Source organism: Dermochelys coriacea, chromosome 1 (genome assembly GCF_009764565.3).
Source record: "Dermochelys coriacea isolate rDerCor1 chromosome 1, rDerCor1.pri.v4, whole genome shotgun sequence".
NCBI lineage: Eukaryota > Metazoa > Chordata > Testudines > Dermochelyidae > Dermochelys > Dermochelys coriacea.
In genome coordinates, this window is record NC_050068.2 from 19662733 (window position 1) to 19685200 (window position 22468).

General features: G+C 40.3%; 1 protein-coding gene across 1 annotated transcript in view; it reads right to left on the minus strand.

The window, feature by feature from the left end:
* Positions 1 to 22468, minus strand: part of DLG2 (discs large MAGUK scaffold protein 2) — a 1500569-nt gene that overhangs the window by 284495 nt on the left and 1193606 nt on the right. The window contains 1 exon segment of the mRNA XM_043504108.1: positions 21725 to 21881. Coding sequence (XP_043360043.1) covers positions 21725 to 21881 — 157 coding nt within the window.

The window sequence follows — 22468 nt, forward strand, 5'->3', positions numbered from 1 at the left end:
GGGGAAGCTGTAAAGGAAAAGAGAAACATGCTGCCTTCTCTGAAGGGAAAACAAAAGCCTGCTTTTTTTCCTTCTTTTATCTGTCAGTAACATTGCATGATGCTTTTTACAGGGATAATCAAGTGGTAAGGAAACTGCACACTTTCATGCTGGAACAATAGAGCAAATTTTTCAAATTGTGGTTCTTTGGTTTGTTGAACCGGTGAAAAAAATAGTTTGAGTGATGGAAGATGAGACAAGACAACTCAGAACAAAACTTAACTCTCAGGGCCCTGTTCTGTACACCAAAGGAGGGCACTGCCCATCTCCTCTTGCAGCCCCGCTAAGCATAACTGCATTTCTTCCTAGCACCCTATGGTAATTGCTTCCCTCAGGGACATGGCTGCTCACAGAGAGGGGAGTGTGCAGCACAAATCCTCTGGAGCTGTGGGAGATATAGGGCTATGCCTATCTTACCGCATCTACGTTTAAATGTGCAAAGGGAAGAGACTGGGAAAGTTACATGATGATTCTACATAATAATGTGTATTCCTATGACACTTTTTATATTTAATAGAAAGAGGTAGGTACAGGAATTCTACCTAAAGCACACACGCTACCAAATAACAGCCCTTTGCTGAGCTACAACAGCCTTAAATATTGAAAAGCTCTTTTTGGAAAACAATGACAAGACAGTTATCTTCAGGCTGAATATCTGAAAAAGTCTTCAAGCAAACATAAAAGAGCAGCACCCATTTAGCCAACACAGCACCTGGATGGCTCAAAAAACTGCAAGAACCACCACAACCAAGGGGCACCAAAGTTCCCTCTGCTACAGCATCCCTTCTATTTGAGTTACAAAGCAAGGTTCTGTCTCTTGCATGAAAAAGGCTGCTTGGAAGTCAAAAAGAGGGGAGAATTCATGGGAGGGAAAGATCTTTCTACTCCACTTTCTTTCCCAACCTCTCCACTTTCTTCCACTTACATTCTCACCCGCACTTCCCTTTCTTTCTGTTGCCCTCTCATTTTCTCACTTCTCCAGTTAATTTATTCTCTTTTCTGTGCCCTCATCCTCTCTTTTTGGATGGAAGCTTCTTCGGTTCAGGACCTTGCATGATTCTGGGCTTGTACAGTGTCTAGTACATTGTGGGAACTACCAGAAACAATAATAATATTACTGTGTCTGCTCCTCTCTTCACCCTGCTCCTGTCCCATCTCTTTTTATGGACCACTTGTTTCAGTGATTTTTGAATTTTTCAGGTCTGGGTTACTTTGAGTTATAGCTCCTAGCTCTAGTCAGCCAGTCTGTATGCTCCAATGAGCTGGCCCTTCCAGACGCAGAATTTCCTCTCACCGAGGAACAAGCAGTACTGCTGGGGAAGGAGCTGAAGGACTTAACAGTTCATTTCCCATCTCTAACTTTTATGATGAGACTGAGTCACCTGAATGTGGTGCCAAAATACTAGTGGCATCAGAGGAAGCTAGAATATTCAGAATAAAATAACATAAGTAAACTGGATTTTTGCAAGTTTTCCTTTATAGTCAGGGAAATTCCCCACATCCTTAACAACTAACTATATCTTAGAGACAGATGACGTAAATCATTCCAAACCATGCCCCTTGCCCCTGTAACCTTAGGCAAAGGCATATTTTCTTCCTGTTACCAAACTGCAGGGAAACACCTCCTATTGCTATCAGTTATTTTCCATGTGAACGTGACATCTGTGAATGGTGACTGATTGACAACCTTGGAGACTGAAGTAATTTAGTTATCCATACAACAGTTCTGGCATGAGCAGTGACACTGCAAGCTTCCCGATGCCCAGCCAACGTGCCTCAAACCCGAGCCCACAAGTGGGTTTTGAATTGTGCACATCTGATTGTTGGAACTGGGCCTGAACACAGGTCCTAAACAGCCATCAGCTGGTGCTATTACTAACCTAGAATGGGTTTGATCCGGTGACCATGAAGTGATCAAGAGCATTCTTAGTTCTTTATTTAGTTGCAAATGTCTAGATGTAGTGATTAGATGCTGTATTTTTATATTAAGCCAACTGTTACCAAATTTAAATACTAATTTAAAAAAGCATATATGATAAGCACTGTAGCTAATAGCACAGGTCAATACTTATTAACTAATGTGCTAAATAAATATAAATAAATGCTCTTTATCACTAACATTCATTCATTTTCAATAATCAATCAAAATCAATTAATTAATAAGAGAGAATGTAAAAAGAATTTGTGTTAAAATGGAGAACATAAAAATACATTCTTTAGCCTGTTCTAATTGTCAGGTGGGTTTACAAATGCATTCAAGCACTGGCCTAACTCAGCTTATATAACTAGCATTGTTATACCCTCCTTACTGATGGGTAAACTGAGGAAAAGAGAGGATAACGTTCACATTTTCAGAGTGGGAATGTTACCTGGGTTTTCCCTGCCTGTGGTGAGCGTCATAACAACCAGGCTATTGGCTATTCTGGGGTCTCTCTTTCTTTCTCTCTCAAAATTCCACTGTGGACCTTCCCTATAAAATTTTCGTCAAAACCAATACATATCCATGAAACATTTTGGTTTTTAACAAAACAGCATTTTTCTACCAGTTCTAGCTGGGACTCTGGAACCCTGGTTTCTTCTCCCAGCTCTGGCAGTGCTGGGCAAGTCACTGAGGACCACATTTTCAGAAGTGGCCTCTAATTATGGATGCGTGACCCTAGTCACCTAGATTCAGTACCTAGTGCCCGTCATTCCTACTGACTACAGTAGGAGGTGTGGTTTTCAACATATCCCAAACCAGAAGCTATTGGCTATTCTGGGGTGGATCTCTCTCTCTCTCTCTCGCTCATGGTTTTTTCACAAAATATTTTGAAAAGTCTTATTTTCATTCTGCTTTAGAATAAAACAAATTTCAAAATCGCAATTTTTTCATAAAAACAGAATTATTTTCCGGTCAACCCCACTCCCCTCTCTAATCTCCAATTGATAGTCCTCACATCTTCCCATGTTAACAGAGAACATAATGCTGTGACCTTTTCAAAACTACAGTAGCAAGATAGCCATCAGCTGGTGTCATTACCAACCTGGGCTGATTGGGGTGGTCATTGGCACTCAGATTTATGTGTCTACTTGCCCATGTTCATGTCTATACATAATGATAAATGCTGAATTTTTATACTAAAACTGCCATAGGTGTTTCATTTTTTTGGCTATAAAAGTTAGAGCTATGTGAAATGGATGATCTGAGTAGCTCCCCAGTCTCAAGTTCAGCAAATTAGCATGTATTTTAGAGCCGATAAGAACTAACTAGTGAATCTGTCTCAGTAAGGCCCAAAAATCCAAACGGGATCAGGTCTTGCAATTAACAAATCCCAGAATTGCAGCCATCTCATCCTGACCATTACTTTTCTGCAGCAATTTTGATTTTCATGTTTTTATGCTCTCTTCACTGCAAGCCGGACAGTAAAATTGTGAACACTGAGGGGAGAAGAGCTTGCTGCAAATGCATCAACATATCAGAGGTGACATAATTCTATCTGACAATCTTATAATAATATTGGATAATTCAGACTGTCTGAATTGGATGTGAACTACTCCTAGATCATTAGGCAATGATCAGGAAAGCAATGTGTCATTGGAAAGATCATTTCTACTCACTGAAGCCTCTCTGGTAGGGCAAAAGGAGATTGCAGGGGACTGACTTTGCGTGACATAAAACTCACAGGTTTGATAGCTAATCCTACTTAGCAGTAAGACACGTCTTATTCATAAGGATTATTAGTATTATTTATTACATGTTCATCATGTGCTCAAAACAAAATGCTTACTGCCCCGAAGAGCTTGCAATATAAATAAGAGAGAGACCTGATGAGGACAGATGGGAAGACCCACTTGATGGCGTTAATTCAGAGGTGCCTCATACCTAACAGAAATGTGGTGGGATTTGTTAGTGTCAGAGGCTGCTATTAACTTTTAGTGGAAGCTGGGTGCCTAACTGCCCTTTTTGCCTTTAAACATCTCTTCCTAATTGCATAGGGATGCTGAGTGAGTGAGCTGATCTTGCTCCTTTCAATCTGCTCTTGACTCACCACCTTGTAGGCAAATACAATAGTTATATCTCATGAAAATAAACACATACTAACATATGCCAACAGACCTCCTTTGGAAATTAATTTACATAGCTGTAATCCCAGGATATGCCAAACCCTGCCCCATGTGACACAGCGAGGGAAAGCAGACATGCTGCATGGTGGGTCCTCTGCCAAAGGAATCATATTGGTGCAAGGCGGCTCACAGCACCGAGCCATGGAACAAAATTTGCTGCTCCTCTGAGAAGAGGCAATGTCTGTGCCCACCATCTGCCAAGCCAGCATTTACTGTTGACAGCATACAGCATGCACACTAACCAGCTGGGGGAGTTAGCTATACCTCCTGCCTGACATGCTCCTGGGAGTCTTGGTTTATGGGCCCACTTATTAGACACATGGCCCATGGCCCTGTGTCACACAGAGTTATTCCACCTCGCTGCTTGCCTAGGGGAAGAGGTACCTCACCTTTTGCACTTTTTTTGAATCATCACAATCAACTTTTTTATTGCAGACTTTGGTTTAAATAGTTCCTCAAATTCTGCTAAAAGTGTCAATATATGCTGTTGTTACAAACTTGACTCCTCATCTTCTTTCTCCTCTCTGGATGATAAAAACACACAGGGACAATGTATTAAGATGCACTGAAAATCTGTCTAGGTACTTATCTGACCCCTTCACCACAGTTTCCGAGAGCCCCACATTGACATTAAAAGGCATCTTGCACTACACATGCTTATGGCTGTGCCTGCTTTGTGGAGATATAAAGTAGTTACTGCTCCAGGGATGGCAAGCCAGAACCTTTCTTGAGCACACAATTCACAAGAAAAGTTATTTTGGGGTATAATGTAAACAGAAACGTCATTTCTTTACTAAATTTAAAACAGTCTGCTCATCAGCTACACAAATTAGAGCTAAACATGACCTATTTTCCTCCATCATCTGGTCCATCTCTGCCAGGGCAGGACTATTCCCTACATTTTCTAGTACAGCCAGCCCCAGGTTGAAATGACCCAGTCAGGACCGTTTCTATTGCGTGACTACTACATCCAGTCCTTATTCTCATCTCATTGCACCGGGATGAATGTGTGTAATTACCATTATCACTCAACATACACTTGCTAACTCTTCTCCGTAGCAAGAACAGCAACTATGTCTATAAATTGCTGTTTTTCTCAATGACAATATACACCACCTGATGTGACAAATACAAAACACTTTGCATGGTTACAGCCTACATTGGCTAATTAGCATTTTCCCTAGTGGATAAGTATTCCTGTTTAATGTTTTTTTTAAAAAAGCCCATAAAGCTGCAGAAGTAGAGTGGTTCCCCTAATTAAGAGGCCAGACTTCTAGACAGGGCTTCATCCACAGTAGCATGGAGAAGCATTTAACGGGCACGGCCAATGGATCTGCAAATATGTCCTGCTTGAAATGCTGGAGGAACGTCTGGCATGGAGGTTACTCCAGCCCCAAAGCCACTACGCTAGCAATGATGAAGCAGTTGAACTGATGCTCCATGGCCAGTGAATTTCCTGCCCCAAAGAGCAACCCATCACAAAGTCCATCTATTCTGGGTTTGCCCAAGGGAAATGATTTGGCCCTAGGTGATTCAAACATTTCCAGTAATGGTAGCAATTAGAAAATGTATTATCTGAAGCAAAACCAAATGGCATTTGCCTTTTTCCCCCTTTAACTAGGCAACAAAATTCACTAGCAGTTTTAAATCTTCCACCATGAACAAAATGCAGCCTTTTCCTTAGAAAACCTGAATGCTCCGTTGCACCATGGCAGGGGAAAGGTAGCTGAAGGTCAAGTCTATCTGCTGCACAAGGATGCATAACTACATTTTAAATAAGCACCAAACATCTATACTCTACCTTGCTCAATATGCAACAAATCACAGAGCAGGAATTACAGTGAACTACAGTTTTTAAAAAATGCATATTTTATTTTTGTTATGGATGTGGCAAAGACGGTAGGTAGGAGCTGTGTAGGAGGAGAAGTGAGAGGGAACTGTGTAGGAGGAAAGTGTTTAAACTGTTCAGAGGGAAAAGAAAAATCTCATAAAATGGCAGCAGGACAATACACAGAGGAGAAGTATTAGAGGGGTAGCCGTGTTAGTCTGTATCCACAAAAACAACGAGGAGTCCTGTGGCACCTTAAAGACTAACAGATTTATTTGGGCATAAGCTTTCATGGGTAAAAAACTCCACTTCTTCAGATGAATTGGAAGTGGGTTTTTTACCTACGAAAGCTTATGCCCAAATAAATCTATTAGTCTAGAAGGAAAAGTAAGGTACAAGCTGATTAATGCAAGGATTTATCTCCCCCCTACAAGGATTAGCAATGCACAACAGACCAGGTGCAGTACAGGATTATGAGCATTCAAGTATCAGGTATTTACCACCGCCACAGGCAGGCTACTAGCAAATCCTACAGTATGTTCCTGCTAGCCCCTTCTCCCAAATTGAAGTTGTTTTATCCTGATAGTGCAAGAATGGGAAGAATCCACCCATCTTTGACCTCCTATCATTCCAGTGGGCTAACTAAGAACAAGAGGCAAAGAAACAAGGTTTATAGAAGCTAGTTAATTTTATTTTAATCAATTAATTCAGGAAAGACAATGGAGAGAGATGGAAACAATTTTCCTCCAAGTTACAGCACTAGTTCCACCTCCCTGTCTCTCCTGTGCCCCTCATTGTAAGAGGCGAGCAATAACTCTACATTACATGTTGGAAGCCCATGGTATGCTTAGGAAATGGTGTGACTCCTTCCAACCTTCCCCGTTAAAACATCTCATCCAATCTGCTCCAGATCCCACCACAGGACATGGCCATCCTTCTCCTGTGCATTGTGGTTTCTATCCCTATCTCAATCTCCCAGCTGTACTCTATCCCAATGACAGCGACCTTGCTGGCTGGAGCTAGGTGCAGTCAGTGTTTTTGCTTTGTGGTTTTAAGCTGAAAGACCTACGAGTGATACTTTGTTCCTTTTCACAGCCAGTTTCCATTTCCATCCTTCACACATCCTATTTTTTTTCTTTTATACCCTATGGTTAAAAAAAAACAAACAACCCCACCACATTAGTTAAAAACTTATGTTAAAGTTGAGAAATCAAGCACACCTATACACAAACATTTGGAATTCCAGTAATGAAGGTTAAAATGTTTAGCCTTGACTCTGCCTGTGTGCTTATTCATTATAATACCATTTTAATTATGAGATAGAATCATAGAACCATAGGATTAGAAGGGACCACCAGGGTCATCTAGTCTAACTCCTGCCAAGATGCAAGGTTTGTTGTGTTTAAACCATCCAAGACTGATGGCTATCCAGCCTCTTTTTGAAAACCTCCAGTGAAGGAGTTTCCATAACCTCCCTAGGCTGTTTGTTCCACTGTCCTACTGTTCTTACCATTAGGAAGTTTTTCCTGAGATTTAATCTAAATCTGCTATGCTGTAGTTTGAACCCATTGCCTCTTGACCTGCCCTTTGTGGCAAGATAGAAAATTTGTCCACATCTTTTTAATGGCAGCATTTCAAGTATTTGAAGACCACTATCATGTCCCCCCCCCCACCTCCTCTTTTCCAAACTAAACATTTCCAATTCCTTCAGCCTTTGCTCATATGGCTTACATTCCACCCTTTTGATCATCTTTGTCGCTCACCTCTCAATCCTTTCCAGTTTCTCTGCATCCTTTCTATACATTGGTGACCAAAACTGGACACAGTATTGTACACAGTACAATCACATGCTATTTCTCAGTTACAATGCATTTTTTCTACACTCCTAGATACATTTGCATAATAAGTTACAGTAGTGCATGAAAAGCAATTCTGTTCATAGCAATACGAAGAATGGCTGTAGTCTATCTGATTAAACACCAAAATTGATGACAATTAATCAGGGTTCTAGTCCTGAGTCTTCAGGTGCCTTTTCTTTGCCTCAGTTACTCCATCTCTATAAATAAATGGTGTTTACCCACCATTGTAAAGTGTTACAAGTCTTATAAGTGAAAAATTCTAGATATATATTATTATTATTTTGCTGTGTGTGAAAAAAAGAAAAAATAAGCAAAATTGATTGATATAGAAAGTATATGCTGTACAAATCTGGTTCTCAAAATTTCTTGTGTCCCAGCAGGGGATTTCCATTAAACACCACCGAGTCCCTGTTTTTAAAAAACACAATTCCTTTCTATGGGTCAAGTGGAATTTTAAGGGCCAGATCTAGAGTAAAGAAGGTATAAGATATATATTTCACCCACACTATCGTGCATCTTTTTTCAGGCATTTGGAGCTAATGAAGATGGAGAAAGACAGGGTTAGACAAGAGTAACTGTGGTTGTGGTTAAGGCACTGATCGAAGACAAAGGAGTGTGGTTCAATTCCTGTTTTTGTCACTCACTTCTGTATGACCTTGAAAAAATCACTTAATTTCTGTGCACCTTACTCCCATGCCTATAAAAGGGGGGATAATAATTCTTGTCTTGTCTATATAAACTGTAAGCTCTTGTGGGGGAAAAACAGTCTATAGCTGTGAACAGAGCCTATCACACTGGGACTTTGATTTCAGCGGGGGCTTCTAGATGCTAATGTATAGTTATTATTCTTAATAATAGCAGGGCTGGTGTTGATGTGTTTAATTTAACAGGTAATTATTTGAGCTACACCATATGAAGCATTTATTTCATTACACTGATGAAAGTATGGTTTGAATGAAGAATATTTTCATATATTCTTTGGGCACCAAAGCAAAGTAGGGGAGCTTTTTGTTCAGTAATAATTCACAAAAATATAATGAATAATATGAGAAATAGTTTCCACTATTAAACATCATGTATTAAGAAAACATCAGCATAATCTGATGTGATAAACATCTCCTACCTTATCTCTAGCATTACAATTTAATTCAACTATGCTGTACTTTGAAATAAAGAAGAATTTCTACTGCTCTTTTGTTCAATTTTTGCTTCTAGTTTCAGGAGTGACGCTAGCTGAATCACATATCAAAAGCCTCTTGAATGGCATTCACTGATTTTTATTACATGGTTTTCAGGCATACAGTTTATTTAAAGAGACTAACGATAGCTGTAAAGAAGCTTCATAAATATTATACACCTTCCATTCAATTAATTTTTAAAATAAAAATATGGCCAACACTGGTTTTAATAGTGTAACTTATTCCATTAACAGAAGATGAATTGTGTCATTTTGTACCATCTGGAGCAGAACAACAACCCTCTGCTGCCATCTGGTGGATCACAGGAAAAGTGAGAACCAACCAAGCAAATAGAGCTGGGGCAGAGACGAGTTCTGTTTCACAGATTTCACTATTTCAGAATTTGGTTGGGTTCTGATTCGGAACAAAACCAAAACATTTGAAATTCTTCATGAAAAAGGATGGAGGGCTGGCTCTGGGGCACATTGTCTGGCAGGCTGCCCTAGACCCTGGACACAGTTGGCTCCCCACCTGAAAGGCAGTCCCCATGATGATCTGTCCTGGAGCTGCAGACCATGGAAGTCCAGGCTCCCCAGCAGCCCCCCAGGTAGGCTCCTGAGGAAACAGCTGGGCAAGGCAGCGGGAAACCAGGCAGGGTTCAGAAATCTGCCATGAGCATATGGTTCCATCAGAACTTCGGAGGAAATTTGGCAAAATGGAACAGTCTTCGCAAACATTCCCATTCCAGCAAATTCCAGCAAAAACCTTTCACCTTAATTTTTGTGACCTTCTCTACAAACTAAATCAACATTGCTTGAAATAGTTTTCTGTAGTGTTAAGCTGGGTAAGTTGCGCCATCAAGTTTCTAAGGTACACAATAATATTTATTTTCTTCTACCACACACTGTGAATGTGCCTAGTGAAACTAGTTCAGGTTTCAATACCTATCTCTTATAAAGCATTTTTCATTAATAGATCTCAAAGCACTTTACAAAGGAGGTAAGTACCATTATCCTTTTTACAGATGAGGCAAAGTGACTTGCCCAAGGTCACCCAGCAGGCCAGTGGCAGAGCTGGGATTAGAACCCAGGTCTCCTGAGTCTCCAGTCCAGTGCTTCACCCACCAGGTCACATTTTAAAGAGCATGAACGACTTCATATCAAGCTGAGAAAAGTCCTAATTTAACTTTGAATTAGGCCCTCTATACCCATGCTCTCTCATTCAGCCAGTGCTCTGTTGTTATAACTGGGCCTAAAAATTTACTCTAATTGCGAGTTCAACTGCAAAAGTGAGTGAAAGTTTATAAAATGTCACAATAACTTATAATAACAAATGTTGATGGAAAAACGTGCAAAAAAGCAAGACAGAAAGACTAAATCAAACCACAGATCTATTGATATAACTCAAAGACTGTACTGAGATCATCCTTGGTAAACAAGATACTCTTGGGGTAAAATCTGTGCCACTTCACATATGCATAATTAATGAGCCATGCATAATTTAAACTTTTTGCACAGAAAATAACTTCAGCTGGAAAGTTGCTGCAGTTCCACCTTTTGCCCATCAGAGGGCACTGTAGCAATAGACCAGAGCAGCAACTCCCAGCCAGTTAGGGAAGAGAAAGCCTGTAGTACCTTCTTCACAGCGCCTGTTGGGCCAGGTCAGAAGGCAGAGGCTATGGGAGACAGACAGCGTGGGGTTGCTGGGGGGGGGGTCAGAGAGGGGCTTATAAGGACTAGTGGGAAAGGACAGACTGGGACAGGGGCTGAATGGGAGTGGAGGTGCAGGGTCACAGGAGGGAGGGATGTGCAGGGATACAAAGGGATGGGGAAGGGGGTGCAGGGTCACGTAGGGCTAGGGGGATCTGAGTGGGGGCACAGAGACACATGGGGACAGGAGAAGGGGTGCAGGATCACATGGGATGGGGGAAGTGGGTCTCTGAGTGGGAGTGGAGGGATACATGTGAACAGAGGATGCAGGGACAGACATGGAGGTGCAGGGGCAGATGTGCCTCACTGAATGGGAGAGGCTATGGGTCAGCCAGGGTCTGCATTGGGGAAGCTCCCTAACAATCCCTCCCCGGCCCCACAAAAAACCTGTTCCATACTTTTCCCATCCATACCCAACAACCCTCCAAGTTTACACCCAGACTCCTTCCCAGCAATTCCCCTCCTTCTCCCTCAGCTCCTCCGTTATCTCTGACTCCCCCAAACCTTTGCACTGCTTCTGAGGGGGTGTGGGAAATATGGTTCTGTATTGTAGTTTAAATGAATGATTACTCAGAGTTCTGTATTAATATGCCTAGTAAGGAATCTATTTATAAAAAAAAAATTCCGGAATCTCTTTTGTTGTCTGTATCGATACCTGTCAGCAAGTGTGTGTATATTTTAAAATAAATGACCAAAAATAATTTAAACTGGTGTGATTATATTGTGTTATTTTGACAAATACATGCAGAATTTTCCAGAATTTGAAAATATTGTGCACAGAATTTTTATTTTTTTTTGCACAGAATTCCCCCATGAGTAACAAGAAAAATGTAGAACTATACATCAGTTAATGGAAATTGATGTGTCAGAAATTAGATAGAATTAGTGGACAAAATACTGAGGGCAGGAGCTATTCCACCCACTCCCTTTTGGGGTTCTTAATAAAAGACTGTGGAAGTAAAATTGGCTACTGGAGTGAACTTCACCATCATGGCTGCTGCCCCCACCTTCTCCTGGGATCCCACACCTTTGTTACCCTGATCCTGACCATACTCTACCCCTCTGACACTGACACCTCTTCTGGCTAAATCCCAAATATCACCTATGATGTCAGACTTTTGTCACCATGCCCTCTCACACCAAGTGCATATTCTCCACCCAATTTCTTCTCTTTTCTCGCTCTCTCCTTTCTCCTTCTACCTGGATTAGCTGGCCAAGACTGCATATTTTTCTATATTGCAGAAAACCTATGACTAGAAAGACAATTAAAAGACCTGCCTGTCACAAACTTGCCAGATTGTGGAGTAGCAGATAAGACGGCACTTTGTGCCTGTGTTTTTCCAGAAGTGAGGTTGCAAGTGAGAGTCAGCACCAGAGACAGAAGCTGCATTTTCTATCTTTGCTGTTCTTCTCTCTCCTGTTAGTGTGTTTGTCTTCTTAGGTAATGGGATCAGACTTTAACAACAGCACTAACCCATCTCAGCTACCTTTTGCTCTTTTCCCCAGAAAGGGCAATTATCATCATATCTAGTACCTTCTAAAAGGCAGTCAAACAAGGGGTTTTTTCCTTGCAAAAATTCTCTCCAGCTAAAGGAAAAGGAACAGCATATAGCCAAAATGAAAGCCTTATTTAATACTTTATCTTTCAAATGCTTTCACTTTTTTCCCTTCTTTTTTGTATACAGATTTTAATGGCATTCACCATGGAGCTAAGAAAGCTCCCAAGGTTGTATCCCAAACCTTGTTTAAAACTATTTAAGGTTGGACAGTGACTGGTTTAACACCTTTGACTTTTTGGATCCCTTTATTCCATCTAAATTAACACAACAACCACCACCCCTAACCCATCTAGAAGAGGGCTTATGGAGTAGGACAAACGTATTCTTTTCCTTCCTCTACCCAGCACCTGATCTCTCCACCCAAGCAGAAGCTCTTGAAATGTGCAGCAGGTTGGTGGGCTCAGCTCCAGGCTGTAGATAAGTATCGACACTCCCCTCCTTTGAAGCAGCAGTTCTGCTTCTCTCCTGTGACAACAATGCCATGTGGCTCCTAATATACAGGGCTCCTAAGTACTGCACGGATGGAGCTTACATCTGTGTTTGCAGATGTTAAATCCTCTCCCTGTAGCACCTATTGCATCTGGGGACACACTAGCCAGCCTTACAGCAGCTGCTGTCACAAGAAGAACAATTGCCTTGGATGGTGGGGAGCTGATATATTGGATGTGACCTTGGAGATCCATCCCATGGGGTGGAGGAGAGATAAGCTGCACATCTGGAGAGAGGATGCTTAGACTGGAAGAGCTGGTGCTGGCTGTGGAGTAGTAAATGGAAGAAATGTCTGGAGCTGGGAGAGAGAGACAACAGAAAAGAAAGATTGTGCTGCTTGGGTGGGGGAAGAGAAAAGGAAGGGGGAGATGTAGTAGCATCCATCTTCATTCCTCTTTAACATCTCTGGGGTTTGCATGGGTGAGGGGGAAGGAGTAGCATGGGATGGCCATACTTCAGTGGAGGAGGCAATTCAAAATTTTGATGGAGACTAAAGTATTTACAGCTTCACCAAAGTGGTGCTGACAATGGTGGGGAGAACTATAGCCTCTGGCTGGTCTCAGTGATCTGGAAGTCCTGGGGGCCAAATCCCCCTCCCACTCACATGAAGCAGGAGTTCTCAAACCCATTTCTTGCTTAGACCCTCTCCCTCCTTTCCATATCATGAGGATACACCCTCCCATTTAACAATAAGGGAAGGACAGGGTGATCACTCCCCTCCACCCCATACCCAGCAGGGTGGACTGATTTATATCACAGTGATTTATATCAGCATTTCTCATCATGAATTTAAACCTCAATTTAAATCACTAATTTTAATTATGTTTTTCATTTGTACTTTATTTTTCTAAGGAAACTGCATCTCATTTGTTGGTAAGCATGTTGCCTTTACAGTAAATTTGGTGCTATGTTTTGATAACCAGGTAAATACACTAAAAAAACACACACATTTATTTAAGCAATTACATATCTTAACTTAAAAATTAATATTCTAAATAAATGTAATATTTATTATGTTAGAAAATGGTGAATGATCCATTTCTTATTTACTAATGGTTAATTTTTACATGCAATTTGTGTCAAGCTCTATTTGCATAGAAATTGAAATTCCATTAAAAACGCACAAAAACAACATGTTATTTATTTAGTTCTGATTAAATAAAACTACCTTAAATGTGCTGGATACATAAGAAAAAAAACTTTATCAAACCATGTTTTGCATTTAAACATTTAACTTATTTATTTTATTTATTAAACAAAGGAACTATTAGTGGTAGGTCGTGAATTGAACTGATTATTTCTGGACTGCGTCATTCAAGATTTTAGAACTAGTAGATCTCGTCCTCAATACGTTACACTATTAAAATCAGTTATGGTCATATTTTTGTTCATAGATTGGAGAAGGAAAACATGCTTTCGAGATTTTTCATCTCTCAGTTGGTTTCTAAATTTGAACTAGTCACTGATCTGAACTAACTGAATAAACTAAAATTAAGACAACATTCTCTCTGCACCTGCTGTCAAAAACAGGTGGAGCACTTTCACAAACTCTGGTTCCAAGTGCTGGCCAGTGGCTTCCTGCAGTTCAGTCCTTAGATTTTCTTTAAAACTTCAGCAGCAAAATGTGTACTTGCTTCACATTACTTTTTATTTAATTAAAATGATTTGAATAGATCATAATAAGTTTATATGTCAACATAGGTTATCAAATTCAAATTTAATTTTACATAGTTTAAAAAACCTGTATTTAACTGAAAAAAAATCTGATATAAATTTAAAAAATTTAAAAAAATCATTGATATTTATCCACCCTGACCCACCGCCGCCCCCCAAGCACCTGTTGGGACCTCTAGTTTACTGGTCCGTCATAATGACAGCCTAACTGAGTTTCTCTCCCCTAATCCTCCTGCCCTCTTGCTATATCCAACAGCATTTTTGCAGTAGTAGGGGGCATTAATTCCCAGTTTCTTGGCCAAATCCCAACTAAAATAATTACAATCTGTCTCCTTAAATTTCCTCTTCATTTTCAAACAAATAAAGGCACATTCATTTCTAGTCCTAAACTGTCAAGCTGTTCTTCACTGTAAACCATAGCCATGCTTTACCTCAGAGATGGCTTCATTTCAGAAGTGAACCCTCTGTACAATTTGCACCCCATACATCCCCTCTGAGTGGGATTTCACCCTTGTATGAGAGCGCAGAATTTAGCCCTCTATCTGTAAAATGTTACAGTAAACACCCTCCACACCATCACCACACCATATACATTTAAGGTGAGATTGTGTATAACAGGATCGGGGTCAGGCACTTTGGGGCTGTGCACAGATTGTACTCCAAGGTGTTCTACCCATCCTGGTATACATCACAGAGAATGCCAGTCAGCTTTGCAGACAGGACCAGTTTAAAAGATCATGAAAGTAGGCACCTCTTAAAATCAGCTCCCGTCTGCAAAGGCCACAGATATTCACATGTGGAGTACAGGCTCACCCTAGGACATGGAGTTTATCTGTCAAGTTCTGCTCTTGCTGTAGGTAATCCAGCTCCCTGACAGGCAGTAGCTAGGTCAACGGAAGAATTCTTCTATTGACCTAGCGCTGTCTACCCCGGGGTTAGGTCAGTATAGCTACATCCCCATGATCCTGAGAGACATAGCTATGTTTTCAATGTAGACCAGCCTTTAGGTACTCATACAGCCCCCACCACAGTATCAGAGCACCTCACAATCTTTAATGTATTTTCCTTCCCAATACATTTGTGAGATAGCACTTCCCTATTACCCCCAATCTGCAGAAGGGGAATTGGGGCACAGCAAGGTATGCATCTTGCCTAAAGTATTCTGAAGTCTATGGCAGACTTGAAACCAGGTTTCACATGTCCCAAGCTAGCACCCCATTCAGTGAGCCACCATTCCTCTCTGAAGGAAATGCCAACCAAACTTAGTCAGTCGTTTGATAAATCAGGGGTGTTATGTTTAGATGAAATCATTTTTCTTTTATCTTCAGATAGGGAAGGGTGCTTGTGAGGGGTATACAACTAAGAATACTGGGAAAGGGGGACTGGCTAAATCTCTGCTGACATTAAGAAGTCTGGGATCCTGCATCAGCCAATGGTCTAATGTCAGTCACCTCTGGAAGTGGTTTGTGCAGTTCGGCATGAACTTTGCTTGGTTTGAGTACCGAGGAATGGATTTATAATAGCTATGTTTGAGACTCAGTGGTGCCTTGCTTTCTGATTGCCTGGGGAAATACATTAAGTCTAATTTGGTAATAATTTCCATCCCATGCTGCTGACCGAACAAATCAACTACTTGCATGCTAAGTAAATGCCAAAGCAATGGTGACATGTTTCATGGGTGCTTTTGAGCAAGGTTGCTGTGAAACACACAGAAATCAAATTTAAAAATTCCACTGCTGCAGCATTACAGCCTATTATTTAAGACTATTTAAAAATAAATATAAATGCCAAAGATACTTTTCTGAGTTGTGTCTGATGTGCAGAAGTTGTGAACAGGCCATACTGGGAAAGACCCTGATTTTACATTTGCTTTTGCAGGCAATGGTCCCAGATAATATAGCTAACCAAATAGAAAATACATTTAAATAACATTTAAATGTTTATTGCAGTTTTTTAAAGCCAGTGAGGACTAAAATCCCTACTTGTGACTTGTGTTGCTTATGCTACATGAGCTCTGTTTGTCTCATATGGCCAAAGAAGCAGCAAGCATGGTTGGAACAGGATCTTACTAATGAGATCTAGCTACATATTCACATCATGAGTTTTATTTGCTTTCATATTTGAATTAAGCTATGTAAATGTAAGAGGACTGAAGTATTAAGTACTGTAAAAGCTAATACCAATCATTTAACTCTGATCCTCAAATGCATGGAGAGCCAATGTAACTACAGCAAAGGGTGGCAAGATAATACAGAGTAATGGAACAAATGTGTCATGAAAATTTAAATAGACTGGAAACCCATGGCAGATGAACCAGGAAGGGCAACCAAGAAACTGTGACAATGATCCAGTTGAGATATGACTAACATAATTAAGCCTGAATCTTAGTGGCAAAGTGCTATTAAACACATGCAAATTTTGTGAAGGTTAAATAAATGTATCCAGGGCTTGCCAGCATCATTAAACTAAAAGATCAGTAGGCTGGAAATGATCATCAATTTGCATTAATCTTTCAACATGTGCAAAACTCAGCTACATGCCATTGGAAGTGGATGTCTTCCAAATTGTAAAGTCAGCACAAACACATCTGCCTGAAAGTTTTCACCTGCTCATGATACAAGTAAAATGATAGTCACTGAAACAGATTAGAGAAACAATATTTCTTCTTTATACTTTAGTTTCTTTAGGTCTTTCTGACAGGAACAAGATTGCTTGTAAAACTACAACATATCTACCTTAAATACTTACATGGCCCCGTCTCAAACTCTTTAATGCATTTATCTTCACAACACGCCTGTGAGGTAGGGAAGTGCTATTATCCCCTATGATAGGCTGGAGGGAATGTCTGTGTCATCTTATGAATTCCAGTTCTGTTTTGTGAACACCACATGGTATTTCAAACTCCTTTTTGAATGTAACTTTAAGCATACATTATGTAGCAGGAACTTGACTTCTGGTGCACAGAATATACACCCATGGGAATCTGTGACAGAGCAACCATCAACACTGAATGGGTTTGTTTATGATGTTAGCTAAGACGTGGTAAATAACACAAGGTAAAATCCTAGTCAAGACATGCCAGTTTGCAGTTTTAACACAAGTTAGCACATCAAGGTAAACCCTAGGCTTCCCCATTGCCTTTACCTCGACCCGCTAAATTGTGTTAAGCTACAAACTGTCCTGTCTTCACTGGGATTTCACCTCATGTTACTTTCTGCATGCAGCTAACATGAGGGAAGAATACACCTTTTCCCCAAAGAAAGCAGAAAAAAGAGCATACAGAGATGTTTAGACAACATGAACAGATAAGAGATCCAAAAGAAAAAAGAGATGCTGAGAAAACAGCACGGAACCAAAAATCAATCTACTTACTGAAAGATGGTTACATTCTTTCAATCAACGGGATGGATGAAGTGTAACACTATGGCCCCTACCACTTCAGGTCAATAAACAATTATATAGCTTCAGCTGTCCTCACCCTGCAGAATAGCATGCCCTGGCCTAGTTCCATGGATAATTACATTTTGACTATTTAAATCCCCTGGCAGTTCCATTTTTATTTATACACAACATGACATTATATAATACAGGGGTAGGCAATCGATGGTACACGTGCCAAAGGCGGCATGTGAGCTGATTTTCAGTGGCACTCACACTGCCCGGGTCCTGGCCACCGGTCTTGGGGGCTCTGCATTTTAAATGAAGCTTCTTAACATTTTAAAAATCTTATTTACTTTGCATATGACAATAGTTTAGTTATTTATTAAAGACTTATAGAAAGAGATATTCTAAAACATTAAAATGTATTACTGGCACCTGAAACCTTAAATTAGAGTGAATAAATGAAGATTCGGCATACCCCATCTGAAAGGTTGCCAACCCCGGATATAATAGTTTGCAAAGCATTTGGGATCTTTCTGTATGACCAGCACTATCTGCATGTAAAACACAATCTTGGTATGTTCAAGATGATCTCCCTTTAATTGCTCAAAATTCATTTGCCTGGGACCAGCAGGATATGTGAACTCTCCACAAAGGCTGGCCCTGCTCCCTTTCTATAATCTATTACAAATTCACACAAGTAATCAGGGACAAAAGATTCCTATACCTGCTGGCTCTAACTTGATTTTGCTAGAATGGTTTGCATGGTATTCCCATTGAAGTCCAAAGAATCGCACCCACAAAACTCCGAGAGGAAAGATGGTTCAGTGATTAGGAAGCTAGCCTGGAACTTTAGAGACCTGGGTTAAATTCCCCACTCTGCCACAGGCTTCTTGTGTGATCTTGGGCTAGTCACTTTGTCTCCATGTGTAAAATGGGGACAATAGCACTTCCCTCCCTCTCAGGGGTACTGTGAGTTTAAATTAATTAAAGATGATGAAGATCACCCTTACAGGCTCAGCATAGTGATGAGGGCCAAATAAAAATCAGATTTACATAGAATCAGGCCCTGGGATTGCACAGTATATCTTCATTTTCCATATGATCAACTATTTTAGGAGGATACTTTATGGAAAGTTTAATTGTGATTTAAAATCCTCTTTATACAGAACGCTCAAATCATATGTTCAATTATTGTACACACCTTAAAACAAATGCTCTTTTTCTTAATTGCACACTATCAATATATACATGAAAGAGAATTATAAGGATGTTAATGAGACTATGTATGCAAAACATAGCCTAAGGCTACAAAGCTTTTATCTATTAAAAGTTTGAAAATGAATTGCAGAGCTACCCTCAAATTCATTACAAGCACAGAAATAATGAACAAGATTTTATGAATGTAGCTAAACCTCTTATATTGGAAATTTGCTAATTAGCTCAACATACATTAGATGGCGCACATGGTCTAGACTGCCAAATTCCATTGCTACTTCCCTCAAAGGAGGAAAGAGAAAAGATAAAAGCTCTCTCTGCCTCTGTCTATCCTGTTTGGAACAAAGTGTATGCAGGAGGAAGAAAGAACATTATGGTACTTGATGTAAAAGATTTGATTACTAGGCCTTTCTATAGTTGCATTCACATGAGCATGCTAAAGAGTGGCATGACAGGGAAGGAAAAGGACATTGCTAGCCAAGCAATCTTTTCTGAGAAGATGCTGATCTGTAGTTAGGGAGCTGAGCAGGCCAAAAACCAGACAGGGTATAATAAAGTGCTGTTTAATCAACCAGCCACAGTGTTAAACTGTGAATAATGGAAGTGGTCTCTGTAGCTTGCCAGGAACAAAAGTATGTTAAAAGGTACCCTCTCTTTTTTCCCTAGTCCGAGCACTCATAAGCAGCTGCACTGCCACCTCATTCAAACAATGAAGGACCAAAAGTGCCTTTATAGGATGCCACTCACAATTTCAGAAAAACAGTTCCAGTGGAGTACTAAAATATACCAGGTGAGAGCCTACCCTCTGAAAAAGATGCACAAACATATCTGAGGGCAAATTTGACCCACTGTATGAATCATAAAATAAAATATGGATTGGTTAAAAAAGGTTAAAGGACCTAAGTGACTTAGGAACTGAGTCCCACTGATCACCAGTGAGGACAAAAGACCTATCTGGCTTTAAGATTAGACTCGATAAGTTTATGGAGGAGATGGTATGATGGTATAATGTGATTTTGGTAATTAATTGATCTTTAAATATTCATGGTAAATAGGCCCAATGGCTTGTGATGGGATGTTAGATGGGGTGGGATCTGAGTTACTACAGAAAATTCTTTCCTGGGTATCTGGCTGGTGAATCTTGCCCATACGCTCAGGGTTTAGCTGATCGCCATATTTGGGATCGGGAAGGAATTTTCCTCCAGGGCAGATTCGAAGAGGCCCTGAAGGTTTTTCGCCTTCCTCTGTAGCATGGGGCATGGGTCACTTGCTGGAGGATTCTCTGCTCCTTGAAGTCTTTAAACCACGATTTGAGGACTTCAATAACTCAGACATAGGTGAGAGGTTTTTCGCAGAAGTATATGGGTGAGGTTCTGGGGCCTGCTGTGTGCAGGAGGTCAGATTAGATGATCATAATGGTCCCTTCTGACCTTAATATCTATGAATCTATGAATCAGCACGATTTAGGCTTCTTAGATTTCAGCACTTTCAAAAATTTTATCTGAAATGTTCACAAAGTGACAACATAATATTCTATAAAACTATATTATACCATCACAAACAAACATGCAATTTTAAGCCCTTAGTGTGGCAATCCCAGTTCAAGCAGCAGAGACAATGATGATAAGCAAACTATAAATGGCTACACAGAGTGTTCAGCCCCCACAACTGCAGTCAAAATTTCACAATAAGTGGGCAGGTTTTCAAAAAAAGCTCAGTTCCATTTTAGAACCTAAAGAAGGGTCAGGCTTCCAGAAGTGCCCTGCACTTCATTGTGACCCGCTTGGATAGATTTTCAGAAGAACTTCACACCTTAATATGATGAGCTTTATTTGAACATCTGGCATAAGTGTCACAATGAGCTACTGGGTGCTTTTGAAAGTTGGACCCTTATTTGAGACTACATCTATATTGTGAGCTAGAGGCGTGATTCCCTTACTCCCAAATACATATTCACACTCACAACAAGCTAGCATGAGTATAAATAGCAGCACAGCTGTGGTAGCACAAATAATGGCAACAGAGGCACAACTTAGCCGTGTCAAGTCATGGGGTAAGGGCTGGTTTGTACTCTGGACAGCTAACCCACGTCTTCACTGCCGCTACCCATGTTGCTGTGGCTACACTGCTATTTATACTCATGCTAGCTTGATGAGTGCTGGCAGAAGTGTGTGTGTACGCAAGCAATGGAATCACATCCCTAACTTGTAACGTAGACAAAGCTTGGGTATCTAAAGGGACATTGGGCTGGTTTGAAAATCTTATCCACTCATGTGTATCATCTTCCCAATCCAAGGGACCACAGGGTTATTCGTTTTATATACTATGTTACATATACGTGCAATGTGATCTAAAGCTTTATAGCATAAATTTGGAATGACCACATTACTTTTTGTGGCAAAACCCTGAGTGAGTAATGCAGGTCTTCCCAAAGAAATGCTACTAAATCTTTTATAACATATCTCACCATGTATTCTGTACAGTGTATGTCCTGGGGTCTAAAAAAAAAATATAATCTTCCAAACATTTTAATCCCTTCCTGGTACTATTTGGGGCTGGGAATGGGTCCATTCTTTTGTTCTATAGGTGAAACATCGAATGAAAAGCCAAGGTTATGCTTTCCCAACACATAAAAAGACAACCAACAAGAACTAGTAATTGGCCAGCAAAAATGACAGATACTTACAGATAAAATTTGATCTCCTCTCTGCAACTCTCCACTGAGATCTGCTGGCCCACCTGCTAGGATGAAGGATACGAAAATGCCTTCCCCATCTTCTCCTCCCACAATGTTAAAACCAAGTCCCGTGGAGCCTTTGTGAAGGATGACTTTCCGAGGCTCCCTGTATAGAAACAAAATGGCATTGCTTACCCATTCGGATACAATATATGCACCACTTAGCATCTCTGTCACATTACTTTTTCTTTAAGACAAAATAGCAGGCTAGTACCTAATAAAACCATTAATAAATTAGATAAGTGTATTCATTGGGGGAACAGGCATAGTGTCCTATTTTTTTCCAAGATGACAACTGAACATGTCTACCTATTAATTTACCCCATTGTAATGGCTTTCAGTAAGATAAATGGTGGATTTTTGTGATAAGACATTTGACACATTTATTTGCACCAATACCATATATATCATTGGTAAACAATCTACATTTTTATAGTGTGTTATCTTTTATGCTCTGGGTCATGCTAAAAATAAAACCTAAAAACAAACAAACAGAGAAAAAATACAGCAGATACAAAGGGAAGCTTGTCCAACTGTGCCCTAACTGGATCAAGTAACATCAGTGTTTTATATCACCAAATTGAAAGCAGAGAATCTTACAAGAAAGTCTGGTTTGACCTTGTCAGGAATACACATCTGTGGGCACACATAACTGCTTTATCACCCAAGTGGACTACGGGTATTTTTACTTTT